Raw genomic sequence first — 12,052 nt, forward strand, 5'->3', positions numbered from 1 at the left:
GGCTTAAGTGAACCTTGGAACATATTAGATAACTATGACCATCCAACATTAACCTATTAGTAACTGTCTATTAATGAGGCAGTCAATATAATGTGATTAACACACAGAAAAAATATTGTCTGGGGATTTGTCATTGGGGACTACAACATATTTGTCATGGAGGTAACATGTTGTCTTTGAAGATAGACGTTACATGAGTGCTCTGCTCATAGACTGTAAACCGGTTATCCTATAAATTGAGAAAGTATAATCAGTATTCTTAAATCTTTAAAAAGCCATGTTCATAAAAACTTTAAAATGAAAATAATGCTTTATAAATTGTATGCGTCCTAAATAAAGGCAACAGTAGTATACCGCTGTTCAATAGTCATAAATCGATTAAGCGCAAACAAATCGGGGTCCTAAGCGCTTTTCTGATTTTTAAACGCAGCCAAGCACAACATTTTTAAAACAATGATGTATACATGTAAGTACCAAAACAAGTGAAGAGCTATGTGGCCAACAGGTACATCAATTCTATAGTAAGGACATACAATACAGTTACAGGGGAGGTAATCACATCGCTAACGTAAAATGTTATTTTTCGCGACGTCAAACTGTGACATAATATTGGGAAAGGATGCATATTTCGACTGATTTAAACATTTAGCTGAAAACGAGTACATGAACCCCATTTTGTTAAGATGAAATTCGGCTTGATTTTGTATGAATTTAATTTGTATCATTTTTTTATGAACAAATCAATTATGATTTTTTTTTATATTTCAAGTATATATACAGCAGGAAATGCCGTTTTTGTTTTCCTAAAATCATGAACAGTTAACGAAAATGAATATTTTTTAAAGAATTGTTACACAAATTTAAAAGATACTCATGTAAAGAAAATATTCCAAATGTTCTTTCAAAAATCTGCTTGTAGTAATCTTTTGAAAAAAAAGTAAGTTCGTCTGTCTGTCGAAAGAATAGAACTGTCAAGAAACTGAAATTGTGATTAAATGTCTAAAACTGTATCGAAAGCCCTTTTAAAAGGTTTGCAACAATGTTTAATTTGGAATTGGTAGCTTTCCCAATATATATATATATACTGTGTACGAAGAAAAATAAACATGTAATAAATGCATTTTCCATTTGTTATACAATGTAACTTTGTTACCTGAAGGGATCTTTAAATCAATTGTCTGCCTATGCACTACACCGAAATGAGTTTTTACAACAAGTTCATATTTTCCAGAACAACATATAGGAAAGTAACATGTGAAGATATGTTGATTTTTATCAACTTCCCCTGGTACAAAAATTTCTGAGTCGTTTTTCTTGAAAAGAAGGAATATCTCATCTGGCTCTGGCACATCAAGTTCAAATTCCAGTGTTGTTTTTAATTCATTATCAATCGTACGCTTTCCTATACTGTTAGAAATTTTCGGTGTATCTGAAAGTATGTTTAACAAAACAAATTTACAAATACATGTACACCAATTATATCAATAATTTCAAACACTTTTCATATGAAATTAATTCATTAAAGGTGATATAAAAATAATTAAAAAGGTATTTCAGGCAAAACAATCCAAGTAATATTTTCTGGTAGACTACATTAACATAACTGTTTTTAGCAATTCCTTTTAAGTCATATGTTTATTTATTAACATACCAATCACGTGTATGGATTAATATACCAATCGCGTGTATGGATTAACATACCAATCACGTATATGGATTAACATACCAATTACGTGCATGTATTTACATACCCATTTAGGGTTCAATAATAAATGAATAAAACCAAATCCGACCATTTCGACCGGAACTAATCTAACAAGAAATAGTTGTGTTTTGTTTGCGTATTTTTAAATACCTCCACATTGGTTAACACAGTGCGCGAAATAATTAGCTCGCGATCAATTAAGATAATTATATTCAATCTATTATAAGAGTGGTCTGAGCTGTTGATTTACTGTGTAACACAATTATTAAACTCTTACCATTACGATTTGTTTTGTGTTAAGACATTCAACAACGAGTAAAGATGTAAAGGACATATCAGTTTAAATTACTGATTACTTACATTCCTTTACATTAAGCTTTATATGTTCACTATCTATTGTTTCCTCAGAATTACTAGCTCTGCAAACATATGTCCCTGTATCTGCTGGTTCCAAACTGAGAATGGTTAATGATTGTTGATCTTCTGTATCATACTTTTCCGTATTTGCTAAATCGCATGGAATTGATTTATCCGGTGTGACAAAGTGCAGCCATTCAATCTTCTTTATTTCACTATTCGTTGACCATATTGTTGCATTGAATTGACAACTAGCACCGACAAATTCATTTAGTTCTACTGGTGATACAACCACAAAAATTGTCTTATCTAAAATAATTAACCATTGATTAGATGTTACTAAAATGTAAACAAAAAATCATCAAAGGCTAATAAACAGTTCTTGGCAGATATGTCGCATGCAGTCATCATGTAATGTGCTTATATTCAAACTTTTTATCGAAGTGTTAGGAGCTAAACCTCACTGTGTACAATAAAATATATGTATACTGATGTGCAGCGGTAACTTACAGACAGTTATTGACTGCAACTGCGTCTCACTTTTACTATGTTGTTATTGAGAAGTTGTTCGATACATTTTCTAATTTCGACTGGCTAACGTCACTTCACACATTAACAATATATACCGCTTGATTTTCAACATTGGACAGTGTCTGTTGATATCAGGTATACTTATCTTGGTGTGTATTTAATCGGAACACCTTACACGGCTGTCATCTGGTATGTCGAGAAAAGTGATCGAGAAAGAATAAATAACTGTGGTCAAGCATTGGGATTGCATCGTGAAAGGTTTGCTATCGGATCGTGAAATCAATTCAATTCAACTGCAAAATCTATTAATATATCTATTGTATTATCAACCGGCGGAAAAAATCAGAAAAAAGTAATATGTAGTAATGTGCACTAAGATAATAAAAAAATGCAGTACTTTTGATGAAAACTCAAAAGGCAACACACAACCTTATGCGAATCATTTAAGGAAAACCTAGTCTTGGATCAACAAATGGTCACATTCCCTTAAATCATGATAGATTTGAAACTACTTCTTTATTTGTCAGATAGTACAGTAAAGATGAAGTGATCTTTTCCTTGAAATGGTAAAGATTTTTTTTTAAAAGAAGGATTTTTTTATTTATTTTTAATCTAAATTGATCATGATCGTGAAAGATCAGGCAACGCGTTATTTGGATCATGAAAGCAATGCGTGACCAGACTGTGTGACATAAGCCACAATGTCATTGCTAGCTTTAAGACACAGAGACATACTTTTTTTATTTGATCTTGTAGTTCTGAAGCGATAGACAAAAAAGGTCTGCTCATTTAGTTTTAGAGGTACCTGAAAAACTCTTTTCAAGGGCGTCTTTTGTCGAGGTGCTTTCAGTCCGCTTCTCATTATGTGTAGGGATAGCATTGGCGTCTGTAAAGTGAAATTTGAAGAATAATATAATAACGTATGGGATGTTGACTCATATACACTATCTTCAAAGCTCGTTTGAATGATTTAACTATTAAATTATCATTAAGATAAACAGTTTATTACTTGTAAATACATATATATGTAAATTAACTACAATCATAACTGAACATATGACACCAATATTTCACAGTAACGACAATTTTGGTCTCTACGCGACCTAAAACATGTGAAAACATAATTATTAAGTCTTTTAGGTTATATTATAGCGATCATATTGGCAATATCAATTATTATTTTCATTTCTTAAACAAAAACAAATTAATTTGAATATACATCATCAAAATATTTCAGATGACCATCTGTATCTGAAGAATGAATGACTAGATTAGAGTTCCTGATCAAGGTTATTCAAGAAAGCGCGTCGGACGCACGATGCTAATAAATTGATATCGTAATTTACTAGCACTGTGTCGATACCGCTGCTGGTGGAATCTTAGTCTCCGCGGGTATCATCAGCTCAGTGGCCAGTGCTACATGTAATAGTATTTACAACAAATATTTTGGACTTATTCATAATTCCCCAATGATAAATTACGAAATGATTAAGAAACTAAGTTTCCAACTTCCTCAGGCAAGGTTGATTTCAGCTGAATTTCGATATTCTTTTTGTATGTCTCATTTTGGTCATTTTGCCCCCAACGTTTCTACGCATGTCACATCCATGGCTTTCAAATGTTTAGATTTGATCGTTCATGATAAAGGTACAATGTACATTAAGAAAAAACCTTAAGACATACGAAATTTTTAAAGTGCTATTTGTATTAGATCTCTTTTTTGGTTAAAGGTTAACATTTCTTCCCTTTTAGCTTCGAAAATTAGATGATGCATATATTTTAACGGTAGTGTTGTTCCATAAGAGTTCTTGTTACGAAAATAAACAAAACATTAACAAATGATATTTCAGCATGTTTAAAATGAATAGTATTACAAAATATTGATTCCACTTACTGCAATTTGACAGGTTATCAGACGGTTCAGTATCATGAATTAAAACAGTGTGTTTTCCTATGACTCCAGTATCTGTAGAATGGTCAGAATTTTGTAGAAATGGAATGTTCTGGGTACTGTTATCACGTTCACGCGGATCACTAGAGGCGGTTTTAGGATCTGAACGATAAAATCATTACTTTAACAAATAAATACAGAAAGTACACACAAACAACCTTTGATATTTATTGTTAATATTGATTCAACATGCAACCGTCTGCTGATCAGATGAAGCCATCACAATGCTTATCAATATCTTAATAGCCAGCGGCCAAACAATGTTGATGATTATATATGTACATTAATCTGTTATACTTTCTTCCAATAAAAACGTGTTTTCTTCCGACTTTTACTTATTTTTTTCGGAGTAAAAGTTTTTCAGATGAGGTCACCGACTATCATTTAAAAAAAATAAAACAAAATGTAAAACCTCATACACCAAAAAAAAAGTTACACCTGAAAAACTAAATAAAGAACACGTCATTAAAGATACCAGGCAAATAAATACTCTTTTTAAAATCAGGCATACAATAAAGATAATGGAGATAAACATGCTTGTAAGCGCTCAACCCACCTCAACTTGGGACATTGGAGTTACAGCACAACATGAGAACATTTTGGATGTCAGAGTTCACACACACGCGTTCAGTATTTAGTTTTAATTGTTGTATGACTTTCAGGATTACGGATTAAAACTCAACATGGCCTAGAGACATGCTCGCTAAAACACATTAATGATGTTCATATCATATTATTTCATTTTGACACTGAAAAAGGCTATTTTCCGTGTATTTGCTCATACTTTTAATGTTATTGATAAATAATTTTCTATTATCGGTAGTTTTGCATATGTACATTTGTGTTCATTATAATCATATGGAGACTTTAGAAAGGGAGGTAAAGTATTATATAAATTATAAATTTCGATAAAAAATCTATCAAATAAAAACAAAAACGAAGAGAATTACGGAAATAAAAAAACACAAGTTTTCGACAGGAATAAATATTCATTAATTTAGGAAATGGGTTTAATAACTGGATGTTATTGAGTTGAATATCTGAATCATCAACCTTCTGTTAAAGTTCGTAGCTTACTATAAAAGGTAATGATCAAAAACCAAATCGAATGCAGAATAAACAAAGATATTCAAACAGCCGTAATGAATTAATAAACAAGAGAGAGGCGAAAGATACCGAAGGGACATTCAAACTCATAAGTTGAAAATAAAGTGACAACACCATGAATAAAAACGAAAAAGACCAACAGACAAACAGTACACAAAACACAACATAGAAGACTTAAGACTCAGCAACACGAACCCCACCAAAAACTGGGGGGTATCAGGTGATACGGAAGGCTAAGCAGATCCTGCTCCATATTTGTCACTCGTCAACCAATTCGTGATGGCGTCCGTAGAATAACGAAGGGATGATTTCAACGTCACAACTTGGAACTCTTGGTTTTATAGCGTCCTTGTAAGCAGCAACTCTCCATCAAGGAAATCATGAAAGGGAATACGATACCGGGAATATCGTATCTACCGGGAATATCGTATCAACTGGGAGATATATACTCCGTATGCAGGCGCTGCTGGAATGTTGCTACAAAGAACTGGAAAGTTACAATTGGGAAGCTGAAATCATATCTTCTGTCGTAAAGTTTTGTGATCAACCGACGAAATATTTACAAATGGCGAAAATAAAGTGGATCAGGAAATACACGTAGTCATTACCAACCCGTAATTGTCTACAATATATATGCCTACAATATGCATACCAATCCTAGTTGTAAATAATTTGGTTATGGTTTTGTGATATACATACATTAAAATAAAATTTTTAACTTTGCTGAAGTTATACTGTGCATAACTTTAGACTTACATCATACATAGTCACCAATTCAAGTTAGCGTGCACACATTTAGTAACAGAATAGTATGTCTTATGTATGATAGTTAATGAACGAAGTCATTATTTTTTTTACAAATATTCACCCCCCTTTGTTAGGAAATATAGCAAGCGACATTTATATTTTTATATGTCAGGACATCTAGCTACCTTTCAAGCTGTCATTGGACTATAATACAAAAAAAAATGTCATTTATTTAAGGTTTGTTTTAGATATATTTCATTTTTTGCCCCTACTCTTAAGGGAATAGCGTACTCTTTTTCAACTTTAAAATGTCACAGCATAACGACTCACTCAAAATAGACCATGATGAAATGTATATATATATGAGACCAAGCAATCGAACGATTGAAAAAGAATTTAAATATATGCATACAAGCTGCATGTTATATGCTGCTATGTTATGATTAAAGGGTTATATTAATGTTAATTCATTAAGATATCTAGTTATTGTTAATGTGATGAAATTGAAATGAAAGAATAAGGTGTATCAATTTATAACAACGCGCAATAGAAAAACAAAAACAGCAAAAACAGCACTTCCATTGCTGTTCTTAAAGCACACTTGAAACACATTTAACTTGTAAGAAAAATATGTTTGAAATTGAAATACTCGACTCACCTCATTAATATTCCTGAAAGACTCCACTATAAAAATGTTTTTAGTATAGCAATAACTTTGACTAGTTGTATGCATTTATCCATATTTCAGATATTTCGTTCACTGACCGATTTACTTAACTTCTTGTATGCGTATTTATTTTTTTCTAATTTTACACGGTTACAAGGCATATTCCACTCAAATTAATAGTTATTAAGTGTATTTTTTTAAGAAAAAAAGTAGGCAAAATGGATGTTGTAGATAGCATTATCATGTAATTCCGACAAACATTACATATTCAAAACAAAAACATCTACAAAGCAAAGAAAAATGTCAAGGACTGGACTAGTTCTACCTTACTAGTCATTCTTCCATTTTTTTGGTAAACGACCAGTCTTTTCATCTGTATTTCCCAAATGACACTTTTCTCAACTAAATATCAACGAATATCAATTTATAGATAGATTCTAAAGTAATCACAATTCAAAGATCTGTGGGAAAAATTACTACTGTTCTTAACTAGAACAAAATTCCCTACTTGAATTTAATCAATTTGATTTTTTAAATGAAAAAAACATGTTTTTTTTCAAAGAAATGCTCCGTTTACAAAATTTTGAATTCTTCGAAATACTTAGGATTTTCTACCCAATGAATAGATTACCATATCTGTATTTGGCAAAACTTTTCGGAATTTTTTGGGTCTACATGCTATTTAACTTCGTACTTTGCCTTTTCAATTTGTTTGATTCGAGCGTCACTGATGAGTCTTTTGTAGACGAAACTGGCGTCTGGCGTACACAATTTTAATCCTGGTATCCATGATGAGTTTATTTTCTTCTTATGAGTAATGTCATGAAAAGATTGTTTTAACAACCTTTTTTTGTCAGTTTTAAACTTATAACCAAATCAAAAGTAAAGTATGTTTTCATTTTTTAGTAATACATTACTGTACTCTTGTTAAACTTTTTGTAAATTCACCCCAATAAATCAGAATTTAACATGATACTAAATTTGAGGACATAATTAAAGTATCTCATGAGCCACACTTATTGAATAGAGGTCAGATGACAGATTTTTGATCGGAGACACATTATTGGTTAAAAACAAAGAATATTGATTGGATCCTTCGCAGTCTTACTTACCGCTTTCTGCTTGCATACTGCTTCGTTTTGAAATGACTTCCTTGCCGAAACAGACTTCATCCGATATGGCTTTATATTTACCAGCATTATCGTCTAATTTTGGAATAACACAGGTACTAGTCTGTTTAGTACCTTTAGGTTTTAAAACCATTTTTTTGCAGTCTGAAATAAAAACAATTATGAGAGTAAGACATAATAAAATTATGTATATTTGATTGGAGTTGAGTTTGTAACTGTACGAAGGTTCAAATGATTACAATAACAATTCGGTAGTAGACTAGTCGTAAACATTTGGTACCGTGATTAACCAAGATTACCAATTGTATTAGAAAACCGCTAAACTCAACAAATATGCTGTCGATACAATAGTTCAGTATTTACAAATGTCTTCGATATTTTGTAATACGAACCAGTATGGGTCTTATCAAATTAAGATTTTCTCAAGTAAAATATCCTGCATTTACCATCCAAATAAAACAATTTTCTAACTTTGTGTTTCACGAAATAGGAATACAGAATAGTGGTATGAATGCGGAGAAGTCCAACATTTTGATATGCACAAAGTTTGTGATTGCTTAAAAATATTGTACTATTATCTAACGGAAGGAAAATCTTTATAGTGGAAGAGAAGGGTAAGAGAAGAAATTTGTAATATTCTTTTCGTCCAGCTATATTCTCACCAGATTTATCAGGTCTTAATATAAATTAAGAAAAATAAAGGTTGTTTGGATTGGAAAGAAAAAGTTAAGCAAAGATACTATGTTTATAAAAGGAAAAGAAGTGGCTTCCAGCAGATTTACACTTCTTGGAATAAATTTATCCGTGGAATTTAAATTATGATCCCACATGATGTCCACATAACACTGTGTATGCATTGGCAGTACTTAATTCCATCATCAAGTATCGCTTAGTATAGTAGTTATCATTGCATATTTTGGACAATATCCATATTTAAGGACATACGGTTTTACTTGGTAAAGTGGATGAGCACATGAACATGCTAATATAAAAAGAAGATGTGGTGTGATTGCCAATGAGACAGCTCTCCACAAGAGACCAAATTACACAGAAATCAACAACTATAGGTCACCGTATGGCCTTCAAAAATGAGCAAAGCCCATACCGCATAGTCAGCTATAAAAGGCCCTTTACGTAGTGAATAAAAAATTACTGAATGGAGCTTTCCAATATTTGTACTTCATTGTTGATCAAATTAAGGATTGTTTCAAAGTTTGATTCCATAAAGTTTCAACACGTTTATAATCCATTTCTGAAATCATTTACCTCTGACTTTAATGCTTGACTTAATCAAACTTTTTTTGTAAATTTCCCGAATAACATTTACTTGCTATCTCATCAAAGCAATATAAAGTGAATGGCACTATGTAAGTAGCTAGAGAAACAAGCAAGAAGAAGAAGAAGTAAATCTTTTAAGAATGATGATTCTACTGTTAAATCGATTATCGGTGTAGATATTTTAATAGTTGAAACGTAGTTTTAGCAAGCACTTGTTAAAGATAGTTTGTTACCTTACCTGTAGAGGTATCTGTAAACTTTGCAAGTAGATCGCCCAGCAGACAGACAATCATCAAATAACAACCTAAACACCAAAAAAATATACAAGACCCAAACTTATCTGATTTAGTGATTAAATTAAAATGCAGACGCCTTAAATACAACTTTAAGCTCTCATTTAAAATATTATGTATTTGTTGTTGGGAAGGCATTATGTTGCTAAATAGCTTTTGCATTTCAAACTAACTTAACATACTGAACATCTTCAATATTTTAGGTACGACGGGTCCCGCATGTGAAGCAGGATCTACTCACCCATCCGGGGTACCTGCTATCACCCCCTGTTTTGGTGGGGTTTGTGTTGCTCAGTTTATTAGTTTTCTATGTTGTGTTTTGTGTACTGTTGTTTGTCTGTTTGTCTTTTTCTTTTTTAGCCATGGCCTTCTTAGTTTATTTTCGACTTATGAATTTGAATGTCCCTTTGGTATCTTTCGCCTTTCTTTTATATGTAAAGTAACAGATATTACCAAAGCTATCTTTGAATAAGTTTAATTCTGCAGATTACTGTGTAAAAGGACTCCACTTTACGAAATATTTCAACGTATATATCAATCAAAGTCATATAGATATTGATATAATTGAATACATATACAGTTTACACATTGTTGTACTAGGCTTCTTTCATGAGGAGTATACAAGGTAAATAAAAAAAATATAAATATAGACTATTATACTTAGATGTATATAGCATTAAAAAAAATTGCATTAAACTGGAAAACTTTATCAACTGAATATTACAAGAATCTTAATTAAAAGAAAAAGTGTACCAGTTGAATAAAACAAATTGTATATTAATAAAAAAAAAATATATATACCAATTGAATAAATATATTAAATTTGAATGACGATTAAAAATCAAACCATTTGGAAAATGGCTGTTAATTTGAATAAATATTGAATTTTGAAATCTATGTCTGGCCATAGATGACTGTGAAAATTGTGTCTTACCAATGATTAAGAAGAGACAAATCAATACCGTAAGTCCAAATTTTAAGTGAGTACGATATTCGTGATCTGAAAAAGAAACAGTTTCTTGAAAACGACATATTGCTTATTCACAAAACAATAAGTATACTTATAATAAAAACTTTCAGTAAAAAGTAAAATAACAAAAATATCGAACTCCAAGGAAAATTCAAAACAGAAAGTCCTTTATAAAATTGTGTGAGCAAAACAAACAGACATAATAGGTAAACACGTCAAAATTGGGGTACAGCAGTAAAGGGTTTATGTTAAAAAATCATAACAATGTTGTTAGCAAAATAAAGTCAATATATAGTTTGAATGATTATAGATATTGTAACATCTGTACTCATGAAAAATGGAAGTTATTTTCATATTTTATAGCACTTGTTCGATACCGCTGCTTGTGGAAAATTCCCTGAGGGTATCATTAAATCAGTAGTTACTGCTTTTTTACTAACATGATTTATAACATACCTTTTTTCAATTGTCCATTAACAAATTTAGTATTTATTTAGAAACTAAGGTTCCAACTTCCTCAGCAAAATTGACCTTGATGGAATCGGCTAATATTTTTTGTAATGTGTTAATTGGCAAACATACATATAATATCATATGGGAAGAATTGTTACTTACTGTATCTTTGTAAACCTGAAAAATATATGTAATGTTAGAACCATGAATATATATCAAACTAACTCATGTAACGCACTTCGAAAAAGGAACAATACACGGCGAAAAAATACTCATTAATATATACATCTCAAGGAAATTTAATTAATTTATAACAAAAGAGATTTATGTTGTAAACATGGAAGCAACAATGCTCAGTCACTTCAGTAACAGGGAGCCTCCTTTCTATGAAACCATTTATCTGTTGAATTGGTACGTGTTTCTAAGAGAAGACGGGTTCCGATAACTTTGGAGATGTTCCGCCTGTCTTATTTTGTAAACAATCTTTGTTAGTCCATGCTTCGATTCTTTCAAGATTGGGGGTAGGTCGACAACAATGCGCATTCTTTTGCCAAACAAATTTTACCTATATGACATGGTGTACTGTTTGATTAAGTAGTGCATAAAGCGGATTATTATTGGATCAGGTCTTTTGGTTTGATCAGATATTTGCCCTGTCGAAATACGATGGGTTTTAACAATAGCTAAACTATTAGACTGTTCCTTATCAATTTTGAGGTTTTTTAAGAAGTAATTTAACACCTCATATACATTTTCATGATCGCTTTCTTGTATTTCATAAATAAAGGCAGTGTATTTTCTTTCATGCTTATGTAGTTAAGCAATTTTCCAACGCAGATTTGCAATTTAATGATTAGGATTCT

At 31.4% G+C, this 12,052-nt stretch overlaps 2 protein-coding genes across 10 annotated transcripts in view; one reads left to right on the plus strand and one right to left on the minus strand.

The window, feature by feature from the left end:
* LOC127716148 (uncharacterized) overlaps window positions 1–12,052 on the plus strand; it is a 551,146-nt gene that overhangs the window by 146,336 nt on the left and 392,758 nt on the right. The window lies entirely within an intron of this gene.
* Window positions 1–12,052, minus strand: part of LOC127716130 (uncharacterized) — a 38,932-nt gene that overhangs the window by 18,093 nt on the left and 8,787 nt on the right. For 5 of the 7 annotated variants that reach the window (XM_052222228.1, XM_052222227.1, XM_052222229.1 and 2 more), the window contains exons 7-14: window positions 11,352–11,366; window positions 10,701–10,766; window positions 9,712–9,777; window positions 8,178–8,339; window positions 4,488–4,646; window positions 3,399–3,479; window positions 2,066–2,371; window positions 1,154–1,429 (exon numbers count right to left, since the gene is read on the minus strand). In XM_052222228.1, coding sequence (XP_052078188.1) covers window positions 1,154–1,429; window positions 2,066–2,371; window positions 3,399–3,479; window positions 4,488–4,646; window positions 8,178–8,339; window positions 9,712–9,777; window positions 10,701–10,766; window positions 11,352–11,366 — 1,131 coding nt within the window. The remainder of the gene's footprint in view (window positions 1–1,153; window positions 1,430–2,065; window positions 2,372–3,398; window positions 3,480–4,487; window positions 4,647–8,177; window positions 8,340–9,711; window positions 9,778–10,700; window positions 10,767–11,351; window positions 11,367–12,052) is intronic. The other 2 variants (XM_052222230.1, XM_052222231.1) reach the window with 2 other exon arrangements.

The sequence above is a fragment of the Mytilus californianus genome, unplaced genomic scaffold (genome assembly GCF_021869535.1).
Source record: "Mytilus californianus isolate M0D057914Y unplaced genomic scaffold, xbMytCali1.0.p SCAF_9, whole genome shotgun sequence".
Classification (NCBI taxonomy): Eukaryota; Metazoa; Mollusca; class Bivalvia; order Mytilida; family Mytilidae; genus Mytilus; species Mytilus californianus.